Raw genomic sequence first — 24362 nt, forward strand, 5'->3', positions numbered from 1 at the left:
GCTGTGAGGGAACATATGGCAAGAAATTTGACTTCCCAGCCGTAGCCGTGGAAACTAGGTCCGAGAGACCGTCCCCAAACAATTCCTCACCCTTATAAGGCAACACCTCCATGTGTTTTTTAGAGTCGGCATCACCTGTCCATTGCCGAGTCCATAAGACCCTTCTGGCAGAAATCGACATTGCGTTTATTCTAGAGCCCAGCAGGCAAATGTCCCTCTGGGCATCCCGCATATATAGGACAGCGTCTTTGATATGTCCTAGGGTCAGTAAAATAGTCTCCCTGTCCAGGGTATCTAACTCCTCAGACAGAGTATCCGTCCATGCTGCTACAGCACTATACATCCAGGCCGCAGCAATTGCTGGCCTCAGAAGAGTACCAGAATGTGTATAAACAGACTTCAGGATACCTTCCTGCTTCCTATCCGCAGGATCCTTTAGGGCGGCCGTATCCTGTGACGGCAGGGCCACCTTCTTAGATAAGCGCGTCAACGCTTTGTCTACCCTAGGGGAGGATTCCCAGCGTAACCTATCCGTTGGCGGGAAAGGATACGCCATAAGTAATCTTTTGGAAATCAGTACTTTCCTATCAGGGGAATCCCACGCTTTTTTCACATAACTCATTTAATTCATGTGAAGGGGGAAAAGTCACCTCTTGCTTTTTCTCCCCAAACATATAAACCCTCTTGTCAGGGACAGGGTTTTCCTCCGATATGTGCAATACATCCTTCATTGCTATAATCATGTATCGGATAGCTTTAGTCATTTTAGGCTGCAACTTTGCCTCATCGTCATCGACACTGGAGTCAGAATCCGTGTCGACATCTGTGTCAACCAACTGGGATAGTGGGCGCTTTTGAGACCCTGACGGCCTCTGAGCTGTAGAATCAGACACGGGTTGAGACCCTGACTGATTATCCAACCTTTTATGCAAGGAGCTTACGTTATCATTTAACACCTTCCACATATCCATCCAATCAGGTGTCTGCGTCGACACCACATTCACTTGCACTTGTTCTGCCTCCACGTAACCGTCCTCGTCAAACATGTCGACACAAACGTACCGACACACCGCACACACACACAGGGAATGCTCTAATTGAGGACAGGACCCCACAAGGCCTTTTGGGGAGACAGAGAGAGAGTATGCCAGCACACACCCCAGCGCTATATAACCCAGGGATTGCACAGTAACTTAGTGTTTACCCAGTAGCTGCTGTTTATGATAATTTGCGCCTAAATTTATGTGCCCCCCCCTCTTTTTTTTACCCTTTTTCTACCTTGATACTGCAGGGGAGAGCCTGGGGAGCTTCCTCTCAGCGGAGCTGTGAAGAGAAAATGGTGCTGGTTAGTGCTGAGGAAGAAGGCCCCGCCCCCTCAGCGGCGGGCTTCTGTCCCGGGTCTGTGTAATAAAATGGCGGAGGCTCGTACATATATACAGTGCCCAGCTGTATATATGTGTCTTTTTGCCAAGAGGTATCCTAATTGCTGCCCAGGGCGCCCCCCCCTCTGCGCCCTGCATCCTACAGTGACCGGAGTGTGTGGGTAGTGTGGGCGCAATGGCGCACAGCTGCAGTGCTGTGCGCTACCTCATGTGAAGACAGGAGTCTTCTGCCGCCGATTTCGATGTCTTCTTGCTTCTGCCGGCTTCTGACTTCTGGCTCTGCGAGGGGGACGGCGGCGCGGCTCCGGACGACCAAGGTTAGGTTCCTGTGTTCGATCCCTCTGGAGCTAATGGTGTCCAGTAGCCTAAGAAGCGCAACCTATCTGCAGTTAGTAGGTTTGCTTCTCTCCCCTCAGTCCCACGTAGCAGAGAGTCTGTTGCCAGCAGAAGCTCTCTGAAAATAAAAAAACCTAACTAAAATACTTTCTTCTTAGCCAACTCAGGAGAGCTCACTAAAAGCACCCAGCTCCGGCCGGGCACAGATTCTAACTGAGGTCTGGAGGAGGGGCATAGAGGGAGGAGCCAGTGCACACCAGGTAGTACTAAATCTTTCTTTAGAGTGCCCAGTCTCCTGCGGAGCCCGTCTTCCCCATGGTCCTTACGGAGACCCCAGCATCCACTAGGACGTTAGAGAAAAAAAGCCCTTCAGGCTGCCATCATGTCGGTTTACCAATTTTATAATGTAAATTCACTTGGAACTGGTGACCAAGAACGCCTCGTACCTCAATGAGGTCACTAGTTCCCAGTACATTATATCTACCTGTACTGTGTAGGTGACAGGTGTAGTGTAAAGCGCACAGATGCACAGTCACAGTCAGCCAGCAGGGGGCAGCGTTGCAGATACTGAACACATTAATCTTCTTGTGTACAGTCAATCACGACACGGTTGTCTTTAATTAAAAAATAAAATGATTAGTCTTTATTCTCAAATGAACTGTAAAGTACAAAAAAACGACGATGCAGGGTATTATTTTTGTTGTTGGTTGATCAGAAATGCGCAATATATTGTTGTGAGTCTTTCTGGTAGTCATGCCTGGTACATGTTATAAAGTTTTCTTCCATAAAACGCAGTAGTGAGAACGTTACATAAATACGTAATATAGCAACGGCGCATTGGCAGGTGACGTGGGACATCACATCGTGGGGTTGGGTCACAGAAGTCTGTGAGGACGGGATGACGAGAGCACTCCGGTAACAGCCTCTGCTTAAATATCTTCCTCTAGAACTTTCACTGTTTTCTTACGGCAACAACACTGCTCACAAACCTTTATTAGTTCTGACACTACGAACACTGAGGACGCCAGACCAGTTAGGAAGAGGAGATCTGCCAACGAGAGAGATAAAGACAAGTTATAATAATGGAGTTTAGGAACCTAAAATAATAATAATAATTATCATCTGTATTTCTCCATTGATGGGGAGATTGGTTGGCATCCATAACGCCAATTGTGATAGTTAAATATCCCTGTAAATAATATTTGTTTTGTTGCAATTGGGAGATTAGGCTGCTCCGGCTGGCCCCTGCCATTGGTTTCTATAGCAGAAGATGTCGTCGGCTGCTCCGGCTGACCCCTGACATTGGTTTCTATAGCAGAAGATAATGTCGGCTGCTCCGGCTGACCCCTGCCATTGGTTTCTATAGCAGAAGATAATGTCGGCTGCTCCGGCTGACCCCTGCCATTGGTTTCTATAGCAGAAGATAATGTCGGTTGCTCCGGCTGACCCCTGACATTGGTTTCTATAGCAGAAGATAATGTCGGCTGCTCCGGCTGACCCCTGACATTGGTTTCTATAGCAGAAGATAATGTCGGCTGCTCCGGCTGACCCCTGACATTGGTTTCTATAGCAGAAGATAATGTCGGCTGCTCCGGCTGACCCCTGACATTGGTTTCTACAGCAGAAGATAATGTCGGCTGAACCCTGACATTGGTTTCTATAGCAGAAGATAATGTCGGCTGCTCCGGCTGACCCCTGACATTGGTTTCTATAGCAGAAGATAATGTCGGCTGCTCCGGCTGACTCCTGACATTGGTTTCTATAGCAGAAGATAATGTCAGCTGCTCCGGCTGACCCCTGAGATTGGTTTCTATAGCAGAAGATAATGTCGGCTGCTCCGGCTGACCCCTGACATTGGTTTCTATAGCAGAAGATAATGTCAGCTGCTCCGGCTGACCCCTGACATTGGTTTCTATAGCAGAAGATAACGTCGGCTGCTCCGGCTGACCCCTGACATTGGTTTCTATAGCAGATGATAATGTCGGCTGCTCCGGCTGACCCCTGACATTGGTTTCTATAGCAGAAGATAATGTCGGCTGCTCCGGCTGACCCCTGCCATTGGTTTCTATAGCAGAAGATAATGTCGGCTGCTCCGGCTGACCCCTGCCATTGGTTTCTATAGCAGAAGATAATGTCGGCTGCTCCGGCTGACCCCTGCCATTGGTTTCTATAGCAGAAGATAATGTCGGCTGCTCCGGCTGACCCCTGACATTGGTTTCTACAGCAGAAGATAATGTCGGCTGAACCCTGACATTGGTTTCTATAGCAGAAGATAATGTCGGCTGCTCCGGCTGACCCCTGACATTGGTTTCTATAGCAGATGATAATGTCGGCTGCTCCGGCTGACCCCTGACATTGGTTTCTATAGCAGAAGATAATGCCGGCTGCTCCGGCTGACTCCTGACATTGGTTTCTATAGCAGAAGATAATGTCAGCTGCTCCGGCTGACCCCTGAGATTGGTTTCTATAGCAGAAGATAATGTCGGCTGCTCCAGCTGACCCCTGACATTGGTTTCTATAGCAGAAGATAATGTCAGCTGCTCCGGCTGACCCCTGACATTGGTTTCTATAGCAGAAGATAACGTCGGCTGCTCCGGCTGACCCCTGACATTGGTTTCTATAGCAGATGATAATGTCGGCTGCTCCGGCTGACCCCTGACATTGGTTTCTATAGCAGAAGATAATGTCGGCTGCTCCGGCTGACTCCTGACATTGGTTTCTATAGCAGAAGATAATGTCAGCTGCTCCGGCTGACCCCTGACATTGGTTTCTATAGCAGAAGATAATGTCAGCTGCTCCGGCTGACCCCTGACATTGGTTTCTACAGCAGAAGATAATGTCGGCTGCTCCGGCTGAACCCTGACATTGGTTTCTATAGCAGAAGATACTGTAATGTCAGCAGCTCCTGCAACATTCCTTGCTGCTCACAAAGGGTGCAATCTCCTGCAGCTGTCACCCTGAGTACACAGTGCTTGTACAGGTTAGTCCGCTGTAGGCGTAACACTAAGTACACAGTACATGAGCCAGCATACCTCCATTACTCACTGACCTGTCATTATCAGAGGATTATACCAATACACTGGCCTCTGGGGAGAGAATCAGGAACAATTCCTTGTAATATTGTATGGACATTAGGGATGGTAGGAGGGGACCGGGCGCATTCGGAGACACAATTTCTATGCGAGATGGGGGTTTTAGCTTAAGAAGGTGGGCAGGGGGTAGGTGATATGGTATTTCGGTTGTGGATCATTGCATCGACAGGTTCTAGGTCGACAATGTTTCAGTTGACCACTATAGGTTGACAGGGTTGGAAAGTCGACAGGGGTTCTAGGTCGACAGTCCAAAAGGTCGACAGGAGTTTTTCATGTATTTTTTGGTGTCGTTTTTTCCATACAGTGATCGGGAAGTCGAATTAGTGCACCATATCCCCTCGCTTCGCTCGCCATGCTTCGGGCAAGGTGCCTCGCTCTGCACAGGTTACTGTTCCAATCATAGTCCACGTGGATCGTTAAGTATGAAAAAGTAAAAAACAGAAGAAGAAAAAATGTGAAAAAAGTCATGTCGACCTTTTGACCTGTCGACATAGGAACCATGTCGCCCTTCCAACCCTGTTGACCTAGTGACTGTCGACCAATAGTGGTCGACCTAGACAGTGTCGATCTTCAGACCGGATCCTGGTATTTCTTGTATAAACTTCTGAGATAAAATGAAACGGGATCCACAAACAGAATGATAGAGACACTGCCATGCAGACAGAGCGGTGATCGCTTCTACTACATGTAGTTACTTATGGTGTATATACAAGGGTGGTTCAATAAGTAAGGTAACCAGAGCTCTCACGTATGTAATGTTCTCTATTTCATTCTAATCTCCCACCAGGCCAGAGCAGGTAGACCACGGCTTCCCCTTCTAGCCGTAAGACTGCGCCTCATATCGGTCACACTATCCCGACCTCCGGTGTAAGATGGCAGCGCTGGCGGACACATGGTCACACATTGAGGTGCGTAGTGTGATCAGATTTCTGCTTCTAAAGGGCGCATCAGCAGCTGAAATTCATCGCCAACTTGTTGCAGAGTACGGTGATACCGTCATGTCGTGGACACCGGTTTGGTGCACGGTCACTGATAATGGCAGGACAGACGTTCAAGATGAGCAGCGATCCGAACGGCCAAGCGCGTCCACCACAGGCAAGTGCACCAAACCTGTGTCCGTGATCTGACGTTATCACCATACACCTGGACAAGTTGGTGATGCATGCCAGCTGCGTATGTGCGCTTTACTGATCACACTACGCACCTCAATGTGTGACCATGTTTCCACCAGCCCCGCCATCTTACACCTGATGCTGGGACAGTATGACTAAGGGGCAGTCTAGTTTCCCGCCAGAGGTCTACCTGCTCTGGCGGGAAACTAGACTGAAATAGAGAACATTACACACGGGAGAGGTCGTTACTTACTTATTGAACCACCCTCGTTTATATATATATATATATATATATATATATATATATATATATATATATATATATATATATATATATTAGATTTACTTGCTAGAACAGCAGAGCACAAATGTGCCTTAGAAGTAGTGCGGCAGAAACTGACTCAATGAGCAACGTTATGTTGCGTCGGGCCACCATTACTAACACGCTGACTGCAGGTCACCAGCGCTGTCCACTTTGCGTCCCGCATTCATTCATCGAAGGGACCCTGATCACTGCCGCCACTGGTAGTCACCAGGATCACCAAGTCTCCACAGGGAGTGGAACGTGCACCGGAAGTACAGTCAGCCTGCTCAAAATGTCATAGTGCCGGTTTTAGAAGTGAAGATGTTGCCCATAGCAACCAATCAGGTTCTAGTTATTATCGTCTAGAAGGTGCACTATCAAGAAGTAGAATGTGATTGGTTGCTGTGGCCAACAGCTTCACTTTCAAAAACCTGCACTTTACTAAATATACCCCCTAGATATGTACATTATATTTCAAGACGTGTCTGATATGATATTGCTGCTCTTGGAATATTCTCCACGACGCTGTCCCATAACATAATCCCCAGATGCAGCACAGCAGCCAGCGCCTCACCTAAGGCGTGCAGATTCTGTGTGAGGAAAACCTTCTGTAGAGGAGGGATATAGATGACGGCCATCTGCCCCAGTATGGACCCGATCACAGAGTACCAGAACATCCGGTTCTTAAATATGCCAATCTCAAATATGGTTTTATTCTGCAAGAGAGAGAATCTGGGTCAGTTACACTGGTAGTAAGTCTCGCCCGTTACGTACAAGTGGGGTGGAGCGCATAACCTTACACCAAACACCTGCACGGAGCGGGGAGCGTCTTCTAGAGCGCGGTACAAGCCGATGCAAATGACGCTGCATCAGGCTTTCTTACAGGTCTATGTGGGAGCTGTGGGTTTAGGTATCAGGACATGGGTATACTTCCATTATATAATGTTGGGGATAAGGATACGGTTTAACTTCCTATTCATATTATTAGCTTATCTGAAAGCAGAGACTCCATTGCATTGACTTAGGGCTGTGTTTCCCCAGACAAATGATGCATATCGCGTGCAGGAGAGGCAGCCATTACCCCAGCTTGGAAGTCATTGGTGGCTATTACCCGTGTTTTACTAGAGTCGTCTACCGAGTAACATGTACGTAATTGGGTCTAACCAATGTTTCTGATGTCGCCATAGCGTTTGCCATTTTTACTAGCGCCGTGTTCTGAGAAGGGGCAAATGCAAAAACATGAACATGGTCATTTTCAAAGACGACTCGTGTTCTGATTGGTGAGTGGCTTTCTTGGCATGTGTTGTATGCAGCTCGGGGAGCAGCGCTCTCTGCGTGCGTCAGATGTGGGTCAGGGTGTGGCGCTTTTGGCTGGTATCAGATGTGGGTCGGCGGTCTTGGCTGGTATCAAATGTGGGTTGGGGTTGCGGCACTTTGCGTGCATCAGCTGTGGGTCGGGGATGCAACGCTCTGCGTGCTTCAGATGTGGGTCAGGGGTTGCGGTGCTCTCTGCGTGCGTGAGATGTCTGTCGGGGTTGCGGCGCTCTCTGCGTGCATCGAGGTTGTGGCGCTCTCTGCATGCGTCAGATGTCTGTTTGGGTTGCGGCGCTCTCTGCGTGCGTCAGATGTGTGTCAGTGAGCGGCTATCCCCATATTGTTTTATTTCTGGTGGGTTACTGGTATTTTAGATTTTGAATGTAAAATTATTATATAAACACAATTGGAGTTTACCAGAGAGCGACACGACAAGGCGTTGAACATGTCAAAGAACACAAAACAGGTGAATGTCATTGTTGTGGTTCTCGGGGTGACTTTCCCATCTGAAATCTAGATGGTTGGAGAAGAAAATAAATGATTTTATTGTTTAAAAACACAGAGCAGGACTGAGCACAGGACACTAAAGCTCACACATCTTTTTACTGCCTGATAATAGATCACCGAATCCATTCCCCCACATCGTCCTGGCCAGATTATCCCATTAACCCTCTATGACCCACTGCATGTTTCTGGTGTATCTCAGTGATGACTCTTATTCTGACCCCAACTCTCAGATTACAGTTCCATCTCTCGGCTCCCTTTCCCCTGTCTGACGAAAGTCCTACCTCTCGAATCCCTATCCTCTCTGACTACAATTCCATCTCTCTGTCCTCTTTCCCCTCTCAGATTACAGTTCCATCTCTCAGCTCCCTTTCCCTTGTCAGACGACAGTCCCAACTCTCGGCTCCCTATCCTCTCTGACTAAAATCCCATCTATCGGCTCACTTTTCCCCACCAAGATACTTGCCAACACTTGACCTATTGGTCCCTCTTAGCACTCCACAGAGACAACACTGACTAAAGTGGTGAATGATTTGTCGTCAGTCACTTCTTATGACCCTGGTTGTCTCTGCTGTATGTGACACTGACTGCTCTCTAATCATTACATCCCTAGGTCCTCAGAACACTCATGACTGTTTATCTAATCACAATCTGTGTTCCCTTCTCTGTATCCATCTCTCCTCTGCTTCCTCTATATGCATCAGGCAGGCGGTTTCCCAACGCTGACCTGATCCACCAATAGGCACACATCGATGTTCAGCAATACATTGTGGAATATAACGGAAAAAGTTCATGTTAAATATTCCCGATTTGCCGATCCCGATCATTTGTCGGAATCAGTGAGGATTTTGAACAGGTTTGATTTCCCCGATCCCTCTACTTGGGCATGGGGAGAACTGGGAATTGCCCTTTCTACCCTGATGTATGGGCCACAGGGGCAGGGATGTAACGGAGTCTGAGTTCACCAGACGAGAGAGATGCCTTATAAATGATTGTCCCTTTAAAAAAACATCCAAGTTCGGCCAGCATACCACACGTCGGGGGGAACTTGGCCTCCATTACATCCTGGACCTTGAGTCATTTCTCTATCTATACCACGTCTCTTGGAAAACTGATCAGCTGCTGTTGGATTACAGTAACATCTTTGTGGGTGATACACAAATGTATCTACTCTTTCCAGATCTCTCACTGTCCACGTGTTCCTATCTCTCACCTCCACACTAAGTTCAATCTTTCAAAAACCGATCAAATAATATTCACACCGGCCAACGAAAGTTACCTACAGACAGTGGACACACAACAGTAAACCCTAACTTTCAAGCTTGCAGCCTTTTACTGTTGACATCCAATCTATATCCAAATCCTGTTACATACGTCTACAAAATACATCTCCAGAATACGCCTGTATGTCACACAGGACACTGCAATCATCATCTCCCGCATTCATTATTGCTATCGTCTCCTTACTGGTCTTCCCCTGACCCGGGCTGTCACCCCTACACTTTAGAGCAGGGGTAATCCTCAACCCTCACGTTCCTCAGCAGGTCATGTTTTCAGAATTCTGCCTGTGGAAGCAGGTGGGTTAATTAGCAACCCGGCAAAATGGATTAACTCACCCTTGCATGATTAAAGAAATCAAGAAAACATGACTTGTTGGAAGTACGCGAGTTTTGATGATGACGAGATGAGAAGCGCTGGGCTAAACTGATCTTTGCTGAACAACGTTCCGCTGCTGCGCCCTGTCAGTCCCTACATTGGCTGACTGTATCTTACCAAATTCCATATACTATACTTCTACTTACTATCACTTACTTTTACTTGTATTCTATCAGATCTGGCATTAATGTACCGACCAACCCGCTATTCAGTTAACATCATCCATTGGCTCTTGTTTTTATTCATTCATTCATTTTTGATCACTTAGCATGTATACTTCAGGGTGTTACATTTAATTTTAATTAATCATGCCATACATTAACCAATCTCCTATCTATTAGCCCAGATCTGTGACTCATTTCCTAACGCTGGGTGTGGCTAGGAGCTCTCATTGGGTTAGCGGCAGGTCTATCACACCCAAATCACAGCTGATTGGGCGAGAAACGCCCTCCCACACAGGGTACATCCAATGGGAGGCTCTGCCCTTTGGCTGCTGTGTGTGTCCCTGGACTCCACTCGGCTGCAGAGGAACTCGCCGTGGGGGGGGGGGAGGGGAAGCTGCGGTGCTTGGCCCGGGCATACGAGCCTTCACTGCCTGCTGCAGGGAGCACCAACAAAGGTAAGCAGCTTTACTACTTCCAGGAGGAGAAGCATTACCCACCCCTCCCCCACTTGCAGAACCTCCGGGCCCCCTCCCCCATCTGCAGCACCCCTGCACCCACCCGCGGTGGCTCCAGACCCCCTCCCCCACCCGCGGCACCCCCGCAACCACCCCTCCCCCATCCGCGGTGGATTAGGACTCCCTACCCCACCCCTGGCACCCCCGCAACAGTCTCTCCCCCACGCGCAGCACTTCCAGACCCCCTCCCCCATCCGCGGCACCCCTGCACCCACCCCTCCCCCACCCGTGGTTACTCCAGACTCCCTCTCCCACCCACGGCACCCCCCTTCACCACCCGCGGCGGTTAGGACTCCCTCCCCAACCCACGGCAGCCCCACCCCTGGCACCCCCGCAACCGCCCCTCCCAGCACTTCCGGGCCCCCTCCCCCATCTTCGGCACCCACCACTCCCCCACCTGCGGTGGCTCCAGACCCTTTCTGATACACACTGCTGTGTGCAATTTCATCGCAGTAGGTGACCTGCGTACAGGGATCCATTCATCTTCCCACGGCCTTTCATTATCAGATTGGAACTTTATGGCATCGTCTTAAACATCCTGCAAAGTGTAACTTTGTTCCAGCACGTTTGACTGTAACATTTATTCAAGAGCACTGTGTCTGTATTTATGAATACATTGTACCCATTATTCACACGCATTTTTTCAGATATTCACTTTGCACATTCCCATTTATACATCTGTCAGTAGGATACAAACCTTAGCTTGAACAAAGTGGATAAGACATTAAATATTAAAAATAAACATAAAAGGAGTTCAGGGGAATTAACAATGAGAAACAGTCAATAGGTCGACCATATTGGTCGACATGGAAAAAGGTTGACATGTGTTTTTCACATTTTTATTTTATTTTTTGAAATTTTTCATACTTTACAATCCACGTGGACTGCGATTGGGAATAGTGACCTGTGTCGAGCGAAGCGAGTCATGCGAGGGGACGCGGTGCACTAATTGGGGTTCCCCGTCACTTTACAATGAAAACGACAACAAAAAAACTAAAAAAAAACCTCATGTCGACCTTTTTCATATCGACCTAATGACTGTCGACCTATTTCTACCTAGTCCCTGTCGACCAACAGTGGTCGACTAATGACTGTCGACCCTATGACCCATACCCATTAACAATACGTGTAACAGTCACCAAGAGCTGAGCGCATTGTCATATTGTTTCTATAGAGTATACCAGTAGGAGAGATCACCTACTGACACAAGCAGCCCGGTCCGGTCGAACCATTAGCCATAGAACCTCAGTACGCAGGTAATACCATAGAGCTTTCACATCCCGACAAACCTGGTCAGGCATCAAATCCCTGAACCACACACGTAACCTTCATTAAGCTATTCTACCCATTTACCTCCCCTCTGCACAGTTCACACAAAACTTGCATGTGTTCTTTTTCTACACTCTGACCACACACAGCCCGCAGTTACTTCAGTGCCTCTAACAACATACCCCAAAGGATAACGAGCTATATCTGCTCTGACAATGTATATTATGGATGTGACAATTCTCAGTCCTGACGCTGCGTGTGTTTATTTACCGTACATAATTCAAGCTCTAACGAGAGCAAGAGGCTGCGTCTTATCAATTAATGAGCCAAGTCAGAAAGTTTTAGATTTTGCCCTCACTTTGGGAATTAGTCGTTTAATCATTAATTGCCATCCACCACTTAATTGCTGTTCCTGAAATTCTCCTCCACAGCCTCATTCTCAGCGCCTGCTCACTTAGAACTAATTGTTTGGCAATTAAAAAGTTCCAACCTCTTTCCAGAAGACGAAGAGTGTTCCGCTAATGATGATGGCTGCGGAGAGCAGGATCTTCAGGAGTAAGGCTTTGCTGAGTATCGCCTCCTTGGCGTTTCTGGGTGGCTGCTTGATGGCGTCTTTGTCTACCGGTTCCACTCCCAAACTGGACACAGCGACATCATGGTTATTAGACTTTTACTACACAGAAATATCTACAACCACTAGGAGCACAGAAAGTTAGATCTACTAAAAATAGGCCGCTACAATCAGCCTGACCCTGGTTATTTCATTACTACTGCGGGATATATTCAGTTCCTGTCGGATCTTTCCAATGGAGAAGATCCGACAGGTCAGTATTTAATGCCGCGGCAAAACCCGACAGGTCAGATTGACATTGTCGGAAACGGGGCTAAAACCTGTTGGGTTTGACCGCGCTTCCGACAGAACACGTGGATTCCGACAATCCACGTGTTTTGCGACAAGTCGGTAACAGTACTACCCCTGCCAGTGACTCTCCCCGATGCCCTCAGCTCTGCTCCTGCAGGATAAAAGTACTATCCCGCCAGAGACTCTCCCACGGTGCACTCTGCTCCCTTCCTGCAGAGTAATATTACTACCCCGCCAGAGACTCTCCCACGGTGCACTCTGCTCCCTTCCTGCAGAGTAATATTACTAGCCCCCCAGAGACTCTCCTCGGTGCCCTCAGCTCCTTTCCTGCAGAGTAATATTACTACCCCGCCAGAGACTCTCCCCGGTGTGCTCAGCTCAGCTCCTGCAGGATAAAAGTACTACCCTGCCAGAGACTCTCCCCGGTGCACTCTGCTCCTTTGCTGCAGAGTAATATTACTACCCCGCCAGAGACTCTCCCCGGTGTGCTCAGCTCAGCTCCTGCAGGATAAAAGTACTACCCCGCCAGAGACTCTCCCCGATTCCTCAGCTCCGCTCCTGCAGGGTAACAATATTACCCCGCCAGGGATTCTCACTCAGCCCTGCACAACTGGGGATGGGGAGGTTAATTTTAAGGTGACTGAGGGAGGACAACAAATGTATGGGAGTACTGGTTCTGTTTAGCAGTGCACCACGACGTCTGCCTGTCCCACATAATTACCCTCAGACCCTAGCACCTGACGCTATCTTCCCGGCCTGCTATGTAAATTCATAGAGCGTCTCAGGAGTCAGTCTCTGGCAGAGTAGTATTGTTACCCTGCAGCAACGGAGCTGAGGGCACCGGGGAGAGTCTCTGGCAGGGGTAGTAATATTACCCTGCAGGAGCGCATTGGTAAGAGTCTCGAGCGGGGTAGTAATATTACCCTGCAGGAGTGGAGCTGCGGGCACCGGGAAGAGTCTCTGGCGGGGTAGTATTGTTACCCTGCAGGAGCGTATTGGTAAGAGTCTCGAGCGGGGTAGTAATATTACCCTGCAGGACCAGAGCATGGTGCACCGGGGAGAGTCTACCCCTCTTAAGGTGTTGGACCAGAAGAGGATGGTGCAGGATTAATCTGTTGGACTCCTCTGTCTATAATAGCGGACACTCACATCTGCGGGTGATTGCACAACAGCTGCCGTGAGTCTCACTTTACAATGATGGGATGTGTAGGATTGTTACTGAGATATTTCCACTATTATCTGATTTCCTCTTTGTTCTTAAGCAAGATGACAGATGTCCGCCTATACCGGAGTTATCATTGCGTAATTCTGTTCCAGCCTATAGAATGTATACATTAATAGTGTCTTACTGCTCTGGGTGGGCTTACCTCTGGGCTGGGGGCCCGTCCATTATGATGTTGATCCAGAGGATTTGCATGGCGTTCAGGGGGTTTGGCAGGTTCATGATGGTAGATAAGGTGATGAGACTTAGTGCAGAAATGCTCCTGTAACAGGATGAAGCGCAGTCACAACCTGTGCATTCATTATACAACACAGCACCGTATGCATTGTGTGCTTTCCACTCACTCGGGGTCCTGGGCAGATACACTGACCATGGAAACTCAGCGTTGGGCAGCAATGACTCTGTAAGGTGAAGGTATTCTATATGGGCCGTCTTAAAGGTGTGGAAATGAAGGGTTCTTTGTACTAATGATAAAGTGGACAGCGAGACATCCAGCTAATCAGCTGTCATCTTTCAAACAGCATGTGACATGGCAAGTCGGAGCTGATTGGCTGGTACTTTATCTCCGTCCACTTTATCTCTCTTCAGGCCTTAGTACATAGACCCCTAAATGCTGCTTGTGGGGATATTATATGATAAACAGTGCACAAGTAACCAAGGGGGTAATTCAGACCTGATCGCAGCAGCAGATTTGTTAGCAGTTGGGCAAAACCATGTGCACTGCAGGTGCGGCAGATGTAACATGTGCAGAGAGAGGAAAGGGCCCCATACACTAGGACTATAATGCCCAATTTCATCCAAATTCGGCCCTATATGTAGGGTGAAATTGGGCATTTTGTATGCGTTTCCGATCGATCCGATGCGCGTTCCCATGAGGGTCTGATCGGCTTCCCTAGATCGTTAGTGCTGCACTCGTGATATGTCGCTTCCCGCAGTCATGGCTGGGATCGCCCAAGATACATCCTATGAAAAGGACAGCATACGATGTATCTTGGGCGATCGCCTGCGACATGTCAGACAGGTATGTTGTGTAAGTGTATGGGGCCCTTTAGATTTGGGTGTGGTGTGTGCAAACTGAAATCTAAATTGTAGTGTAAAAATAAAGCAGCCAGTATTTACCCTGCACAGAAACAATATAACCCACCCAAATCTAACTCTCTCTGCACATGTTATATCTGCACATGGTAATCTTACACATAGCAGTTTAATGTGCAGCATAGTAAAGAGTAATGATAGCAAACCTATACACCTTCAGTTAATGATCCCCCCCTTGCACTCCCTACATATGGGAAAAAGTTGCTTACTGCAAGCTACCACCAAGAGCAAAGAATCCTGCACACAGGGAGAACTTGGCAACATGAAGAGTAATGGGACACTGATTAAAGGTACAGTAAAAGCATAATCAAGGTTTATAGAGCCCTTATCTTTAATACTGAATAGGCTCAAGCTAAACTGTTCTATACGAGATTATCATCTTGAGTTTATGGATTCAGTCTGGGCAGATCCTCAGTACGACTAGCGAGGACGGGATTATTGTCACTTACGTGCTGAGCTGGAACCGGACAAAGTTCTTGATGTTGTAAAATATTCCTTTGCCTTCCTCAATGGCGTTCCTGCAATATACGACAGTCAGATGAGAATCCCAGCACTGGTGAGTGTCCACTGACCGCTGTACAGATACTCGGTTATCCTTATAACGTAATCGCTGTAACAAGTTCTGTTATTATGTCATATCACTCAGTGTGTATGCCCGATATGCAGGCACTAGCAACGTCACCCCTGCTGCACGGCCACTGGGCCATAACGCCAGGGACCGCGGCATGTGTAATGACGGAACGAGCGACATGCAGCTCCTACCTTCATTACATGGCTCAATGCGTACCCAGGATCCGATACGTCGCCCCCCCGCTGGCCGGACATATCGGCTGGGTGCACATCGTCCCGTGTGCTCATCTTTAGGTATACTGTGGCTATCCAAGGACCATGCCCTGTCAGAGCATTCTGGGACTTGTAGTTCCACAGCAGCTGTAGACCAACAAGTGACCTACAGTGGATTATAATGCAAACATGTGCTCCCTTTATTTTATTAATAAGTGCTTGTGCCATCATATTAGATCCATTACAGTGCGGTAATATGTTACTACTTCTTCTCTTGATCTTTATCCATTGGGATAAAGATGATAATTAAAAAAAAACAGTACAAGTGGCCGCTAGAGGTTCTCGACGCAAATGAGTTAACCTCCGCCTACTGTATTTTATAGAAGGCAGCCAATCAGGAGCTGAATGGTGGTGGATTTCCATAAACTGAATGCGATTTAGGAGTTTGAAACCGCTGCACATCAAGAGTATTAATGTCACCCACCGAAATCCCCTGTAACCAACTGACACTGAAATCCCCTGTAACCCACTGACACTGAAATCCCCTGTAACCCACTGACACTGAAATCCCCTGTAACCCACCGAAATCCCCTGTAACCCACTGAAATCTACATCTGTCAGAAAAAAACAACCACATTTGATAAATGTACTCCCCCCCCCCCAATACTCACCGATAAAAAAAGCTAATGTGCCCCTTTGGGGTAGGTATTTCATTCTGTGCTGGCAATGCCGATATCTACGTTAGGTGTAGGTGTAAAGCGCCTTTTCACTGCACAGGTGGCGTCATGTAAGTGAGCCTATTTCTCTAACGTCCTAAGTGGATGCTGGGACTCCGTAAGGACCATGGGGAATAGCGGCTCCGCAGGAGACAGGGCACAAAATAAAAGCTTGAGATATCAGGTGGTGTGCACTGGCTCCTCCCCCTATGACCCTCCTCCAAGCCAGTTAGATTTTTGTGCCCGGCCGAGAAGGGTGCAAACTAGGTAGCTCTCCAGAGCTGCTTAGAATAAAGGTTTAGTTAGGTTTTTTTATTTTCAGTGAGTCCTGCTGGCAACAGGCTCACTGCATCGTGGGACTAAGGGGAGAAGAAGCGAACTCACCTGAGTGCAGAGTGGATTGGGCTTCTTAGGCTACTGGACGTTAGCTCCAGAGGGACGATCACAGGTTCAGCCTGGATGGGTCACCGGAGCCGCGCCGCCGTCCCCCTTACAGAGCCAGAAGAGACGAAGGTCCGGTGAAAGCGGCGGCAGAAGACATCCTGTCTTCAAGACTAAGGTAGCGCACAGCACCGCAGCTGTGCGCCATTGCTCTCAGCACACTTCACACTCCGGTCACTGAGGGTGCAGGGCGCTGGGGGGGAGCGCCCTGAGACGCAATATAACACACATATACCTTAGCTGGCAAAAGGAATACATCACATATAGCTCCAGGGCTATATGGATGTATTTTTTCCCCTGCCATTTTACACAAAAAAGCGGGAGTTAAGGACGTCGTGAAGGGGCGGGGCCTATCTCCTCAGCACACTGGCGCCATTATTCCCTCACAGCTCCGCTGGAAGGACGGCTCCCTGATTCTCCCCTGCAGTACTGCATCTGATTCAGGGTAAAAAAGAGAAGGGGGGGCATTTTGGCAGCAAATAACTAGATTAACAGCAGCTATAAGGGATTAACACTTATATAAGGTTATCCCTGTATATATATAGCGCTGGGTGTGTGCTGGCAGACTCTCCCTCTGTCTCTCCAAAGGGCTAAGTGGGGTCCTGTCCTCTATCAGAGCATTCCCGGTGTGTGTGCTGTGTGTCGGTACGCGTGTGTCGACATGTATGAGGAGGAAAATGAGGTGGAGGCGGAGCAGTTGCCTGTGTTAGTGATGTCACCCCCTAGGGAGTCGACACCTGACTGGATGATTGTGTTTAAGCAATTAAGTGATAATGTCAGCAATTTACAAAAAACTGTTGACGACATGAGAAAGCCGGCAAATCAATTAGTGCCTGTTCAGGCGTCTCAGACACCCTCAGGGGCCCTAAAACGGCCGCTACCTCAGTGGGTCGACACGGATCCAGATACAGATACTGAATCTAGTGTCGACGGTGACGAGACAAACGTAATGTCCAGTAGGGCCACACGTTACATGATCACGGCAATGAAAGAGGCATTGAACCTTTCTGACACTACAAATACCTCAAAGGCGGGTATTATGTGGGGTGTGAAAAAACTGCCAATAGTTTTTCCTGAGTCTGAGGAAATAAATGAGGTGTGTGATAAAGCGTGGGTTTCCCCCGATAAAAAACAGCTAATTTCTAATAAGTTATTAGCACTATACCCTTTCCCGCCAGAGGTTAGGGCACGGTGGGAAACACCCCCTAGGGTAGATAAGGCGCTCACACGTTTATCTAAACAAGTAGCGTTACCGTCCCCTGATACGGCCACCCTCAAAGAACCAGCTGATAGGAGGCTGGAAAATATCCTGAAAAGTATATACACACATACTGGTGTTATACTGCGACCAGCAATCGCATCAGCCTGGATGTGCAGTGCTGGAGTCGCATGGGCGGATTCCCTGACTGAGAATATTGATACCCTGGATAGGGACAATATTCTGTTAACTATAGAACATTTAAAGGATGCATTGCTATATATGCGTGATGCGCAGAGGGATATTTGTACCCTGGCATCAAGAGTAAGCGCAATGTCCATCTCTGCCAGAAGAGCATTATGGACCAGACAGTGGTCAGGGGACGCAGATTCCAAACGGCACATGGAAGTATTGCCGTATAAGGGGGAGGAGTTATTTGGGGCTGGTCTAACAGACCTGGTGGCCACGGCAACGGCTGGAAAATCCACCTTTTTACCCCAGGCTACTTCACATCAACAGAAAAAGACACAGTCTTTTCAAACTCAGTCCTTTCGTTCCCATAAGTACAAGCGAGCAAAAGGTCACTCTTTTCTGCCCAAGGGCAGAGGAAGAGGAAAAAGGCAGCACCATGCAGCCGCTTCCCAGGAGCAGAAGCCCTCCCCTGCTTCTGCCAAGTCTTCAGCATGACGCTGGGGCTTTACAAGCAGACTCAGACACGGTGGGGGCCCGTCTCAAGTATTTCAACGCGCAGTGGGCTCACTCGCAAGTGGATCCCTGGATTCTACAGGTAGTATCACAGGGGTACAAACTGGAATTCGAGGCGTTTCCTCCTCATCGGTTCCTGAAGTCTGCTTTACCAAAGTCTCCCTCCGACAGGGAGGCAGTTCTGGAAGCCATTCACAAGCTGTACTCCCAGCAGGTGATAATCAAGGTACCCCTCTTACAACAGGGGAAGGGGTATTATTCCACACTATTTGTGGTACCGAAGCCGGACGGCTCGGTGAGACCAATATTAAATCTAAAATCTTTGAACACTTACATAAAAAGGTTCAAATTCAAGATGGAGTCACTCAGAGCGGTGATAGCGAACCTGGAAGAGGGGGACTATATGGTGTCGCTGGACATCAAGGATGCTTATCTCCACGTCCCAATATATCCTTCTCACCAAGGGTACCTCAGGTTTGTAGTACAAAACTGTCATTATCAGTTTCAGACGCTGCCGTTTGGATTGTCCACGGCGCCTCGGGTCTTTACCAAGGTAATGGCCGAAATGATGATTCTTCTACGAAGAAAAGGCATCTTAATTATCCCTTACTTGGACGATCTCCTGATAAGGGCAAGAACCAAGGAACAGTTAGAAGTCGGAGTGGCACTATCTCAGGTAGTGCTAAGTCAGCACGGATGGATTCTAAATATTCCAAAATCGCAGCTGATTCCAACGACACGTCTACTGTTCTTAGGAATGATTCTGGACACAGTCCAGAAGAAGGTGTTTCACCCGGAGGAGAAGGCCAGGGAGTTATCCGAGCTAGTCAGGAACCTCCTAAAACCAGGACAGGTCTCAGTGCATCAGTGCACAAGGGTCCTGGGAAAAATGGTGGCTTCTTACGAAGCGATTCCATTCGGAAGATTCCATGCAAGAACTTTTCAGTGGGATCTACTGGGAAAATGGTCCGGATCGCATCTTCAGATGCATCAACGGATAACCCTGTCGCCAAGGACAAGGGTGTCTCTCCTGTGGTGGCTTCAGAGGGCTCATCTACTAGAGGGCCGCAGATTTGGCATTCAGGATTGGATCCTGGTAACCACGGATGCCAGCCTGAGAGGCTGGGGAGCAGTCACACAGGGAAGGAATTTCCAGGGCTTGTGGTCAAGCATGGAAACATCTCTTCATATAAACATTCTAGAACTAAGGGCCATTTACAATGCCTTAATTCAAGCAAAACCTCTGCTTCAGGGTCAGGCGGTGTTGATCCAGTCGGACAACATCACGTCAGTCGCCCACATAAACAGACAGGGCGGCACGAGAAGCAGGAGGGCAATGGCAGAAACTGCAAGGATTCTTCGCTGGGCGGAAAATCATGTGATAGCACTGTCAGCAGTGTTCATTCCGGGAGTGGACAACTGGGAAGCAGACTTCCTCAGCAGACACGACCTTCACCCGGGAGAGTGGGGACTTCACCCAGAAGTCTTCCACCAAATTGTAAACCGTTGGGAAAGACCAAAGGTGGACATGATGGCGTCACGTCTAAACAAAAAACTGGACAGATATTGCGCCAGGTCAAGGGACCCTCAGGCAATAGCAGTGGACGCTCTGGTAACGCCGTGGGTGTACCAGTCAGTGTATGTATTCCCTCTTCTGCCCCTCATACCGAAAGTATTGAGAATCATAGGAAGGAGAGGAGTAAGAACTATACTCGTGGTTCCGGATTGGCCAAGAAGGTCTTGGTACCCGGAACTTCAAGAGATGCTCACGGACGAACCGTGGCCTCTACTTCTAAGACAGGACCTGCTACTGCAGGGGCCTTGTCTGTTCCAAGACTTACCGCGGCTGCGTTTGACGGCATGGCGGTTGAACGCCGGATCCTGAAGGACAAGGGCATTCCAGAAGAAGTCATCCCTACTCTGGTAAAAGCCAGAAAGGAAGTAACCGCAAAACATTATCACCGCATTTGGCGTAAATATGTTGCGTGGTGTGAGGCCAAGAAGGCCCCTACACAGGAATTTCAACTGGGTCGTTTCTTGCATTTCCTGCAAACAGGACTGTCTATGGGCCTAAAATTAGGGTCCATTAAGGTTCAAATTTCGGCCCTGTCGATATTCTTCCAGAAAGAACTGGCTTCAGTACCTGAAGTTCAGACATTTGTGAAAGGGGTGCTGCACATACAGCCTCCTTTTGTGCCTCCAGTGGCACCTTGGGATCTCAATGTTGTGTTGAGATTTCTAAAATCACACTGGTTTGAACCATTGTCTACGGTAGATTTAAAATATCTCACGTGGAAGGTGTCGATGCTGTTGGCCTTGGCTTCAGCTAGGCGTGTGTCAGAATTGGCGGCTTTATCATGTAAAAGCCCTTACCTAAATTTTCATTCTGACAGGGCGGAATTGAGGACTCGTCCTCAATTTCTACCTAAGGTGGTTTCTGCATTTCACATGAACCAACCTATTGTGGTACCTGCGGCTACTAGGGACTTAGAGGACTCTAAGTTGCTGGACGTTGTCAGGGCCTTGAAAATATATGTTTCCAGGACGGCTGGAGTCAGGAAAACTGACTCGCTGTTTATCCTGTATGCACCCAACAAGCTGGGTGCTCCTGCTTCAAAGCAGACGATTGCTCGTTGGATTTGTAGTACAATTCAGCTTGCACATTCCGTGGCAGGATTGCCACAGCCAAAATCAGTAAAAGCCCATTCCACAAGGAAAGTGGGCTCATCTTGGGCGGCTGCCCGAGGGGTCTCGGCTTTACAACTTTGCCGAGCAGCTACTTGGTCAGGGGCAAACACGTTTGCTAAATTCTACAAATTTGATACCCTGGCTGAGGAGGACCTGGAGTTCTCTCATTCGGTGCTGCAGAGTCATCCGCACTCTCCCGCCCGTTTGGGAGCTTTGGTATAATCCCCATGGTCCTTACGGAGTCCCAGCATCCACTTAGGACGTTAGAGAAAATAAGATTTTACTTACCGATAAATCTATTTCTCGTAGTCCGTAGTGGATGCTGGGCGCCCATCCCTAGTGCGGATTGTCTGCAATACTTGTATATAGTTATTGTTACAAAAAATTCGGGTTATTATTGTTGAGCCATCCTTTCAGAGGCTCCTTTAAATTTATCATACTGTTAACTGGGTTCAGATCACGAGTTGTACGGTGTGATTGGTGTGGCTGGTATGAGTCTTACCCGGGATTCAATATCCTTCCTTATTATGTACGCTCGTCCGGGCACAGTATCCTAACTGGCTTGGAGGAGGGTCATAGGGGGAGGAGCCAGTGCACACCACCTGATATCTCAAGCTTTTATTTTGTGCCCTGTCTCCTGCGGAGCCGCTATTCCCCATGGTCCTTACGGAGTCCCAGCATCCACTACGGACTACGAGAAATAGATTTATCGGTAAGTAAAATCTTATTTTCTCCTTCATCCACTAGGGGCCACTGGAGTGCAGTTTAGAGGCGCTTTATATAGAGCAGTGATGCTCAGTTCTCCCAATATTGGGCCCGATTCAGATCTGATCGCTGCTGTGCGAATTCGCACAGCGGCCGATTATCGAATGCTATACACCGCAATGCACAGGAGCGTCGCCGAACAGCGACAGGATGGTGCTTAAATTTCGATTGCAAGGTGATTGACAGGAAGCGGACGTTTGTGGGTGTAACTGACCGTTTTCAGGGAGTGTTGGGGAAAAAATAAGATTTTAAACCTACCGGTAAATCTTTTTCTCCTAGTCCGTAGAGGATGCTAGGGACTCCGTAAGGACCATGGGGTATAGACACTACAAAGAACTTTAGATGGGTGTGCACTGGCTCCTCCCTCTATGCCCCTCCTCCAGACCTCAGTTAGAGAAACTGTGCCCAGAGGACACGGACAGTACGAGGAAAGGATTTTGTTAATCTAGGGGCAAGATTCATACCAGCCCATACCATCCACACCGTATAACCTGGAATATACTAAACCAGATAACAGTATGAATAAAACAGTATCAGTCAACAACTGATCTTAACTGTAACATAACCCTTATGTAAGCAACAACTATATACAAGTCATGCAGAAATATGTCCGCACTGGGACGGGCGCCCAGCATCCTCTACGGATTAGGAGAAAAAGATTTACCGGTAGGTTTAAAATCTTATTTTCTCTTACGTCCTAGAGGATGCTGGGGACTCCGTAAGGACCATGGGGATTATACCAAAGCTCCCAACCGGGCGGGAGAGTGCAGATGACTCTGCAGCACCGATTGAGTAAACATAAGGTCCTCATCAGCCAGGGTATCAAACTTGTAGAATTTTGCAAAAGTGTTTGAACCCGACCAAGTAGCCGCTCGGCAAAGCTGTAAAGCCGAGACGCCACGGGCAGTTGCCCAAGAAGAGCCCACCTTCCTAGTGGAATGGGCCTTTACCGAATTTGGTAACGGCAATCCAGCCGTAGAATGAGCCTGCTGAATCGTGTTACAGATCCAGCGAGCAATAGTCTGTTTAGAAGCAGGAGCGCCAACCTTGTTGGCTGCATACAGGATAAACAGAGCCTCTGTTATCCTAATCCAAGCCGTCCTGGCTAAGTAAATTTTTAAGGCCCTGACTACATCAAGGGACTTGGAATCCTCCAAGTCTCTTGTAGCCACAGGCACCACAATAGGTTGGTTCGTATGAAACGATGACACCACCTTAGGCAAAAATTGAGGACGAGTCCTCAACTCAGCTCTATCCACATGGAAAATGAGATGGGGGCTCTTATGAGACAAAGCCTCCAATTCGGACACCCGCCTAGCAGATGCCAAGGCCAACAACATGACCACCTTCCAAGTGAGAAATTTTAATTCAACTGTTTGAAGAGGCTCAAACCAGCGAGATTTTAGGAACTGTAACACCACGTTAAGGTCCCATGGTGCCACTAAGAGCACAAAAGGAGGCTGGATGTGTAGCACTCCCTTTACACAAGTCTGGACTTCTGGGAGAGAAGCCAATTCCTTCTGGAAGAATATAGACAGGGCCGAAATCTGTACCTTAATGGAGCCTAACTTCAGGCCCATATCCACTCCTGTCTGTAGAAAGTGGAGAAAACGGGCCAAGTGGAAATCTTCCGTAGGAGCATTCCTAGCTTCACACCAAGATACATACTTCCTCCAGATACGGTGATAATGTTTAGCAGTCACCTCCTTCCTAGCCTTTATCAGAGTAGGGATGACCTCCTCCGGAATACCTTTCCCAGCTAGGATTCGGCGTTCCACCGCCATGCCGTCAAACGTAACCGCGGTAAGTCTTGGAACACGCAGGGCCCCTGTTGCAACAGGTCCTCTCTGCGAGGAAGAGGCCACGGATCGTCTGTGAGCATTTCCTGAAGATCCGAATACCAGGCCCTTCGAGGCCAATCTGGAACAATGAGTATTGTCTGCACTCTTGTTCGTCTTATGATTCTCAATATTTTTGAGATGAGCGGAAGAGGAGGGAACACATAGACAGACTGGAACACCCACGGTGTCACCAGGGCGTCCACCGCTACTGCCTGAGGGTCCCTTGACCTGGCACAATACCTCCGAAGTTTCTTGTTGAGGCGTGACGCCATCATGTCTATTTGAGGAAGTCCCCAAAGACTTGTTAACTCTGCAAAAACTTCTTGATGAAGTTCCCACTCTCCTGGATGGAGATTATGTCTGCTGAGGAAGTCTGCTTCCCAGTTGTCCACTCCCGG

The 24362-nt window shown here is 48.4% G+C and overlaps 1 protein-coding gene across 2 annotated transcripts in view; it reads right to left on the minus strand.

Annotated features, from left to right (window-relative positions):
* Positions 1–2333: 2333 nt before the first annotated feature.
* Positions 2334–24362, minus strand: part of ATP2C2 (ATPase secretory pathway Ca2+ transporting 2) — a 147293-nt gene continuing 125264 nt past the window's right edge. For both annotated transcript variants that reach the window (XM_063945715.1, XM_063945716.1), the window contains exons 22-27: positions 15277–15345; positions 13878–13994; positions 12139–12286; positions 7958–8053; positions 6801–6942; positions 2334–2766 (exon numbers count right to left, since the gene is read on the minus strand). In XM_063945715.1, coding sequence (XP_063801785.1) covers positions 2648–2766; positions 6801–6942; positions 7958–8053; positions 12139–12286; positions 13878–13994; positions 15277–15345 — 691 coding nt within the window. In that variant the 3' untranslated portion in view covers positions 2334–2647. The remainder of the gene's footprint in view (positions 2767–6800; positions 6943–7957; positions 8054–12138; positions 12287–13877; positions 13995–15276; positions 15346–24362) is intronic.

This window comes from Pseudophryne corroboree, chromosome 11, assembly GCF_028390025.1.
Source record: "Pseudophryne corroboree isolate aPseCor3 chromosome 11, aPseCor3.hap2, whole genome shotgun sequence".
Classification (NCBI taxonomy): Eukaryota; Metazoa; Chordata; class Amphibia; order Anura; family Myobatrachidae; genus Pseudophryne; species Pseudophryne corroboree.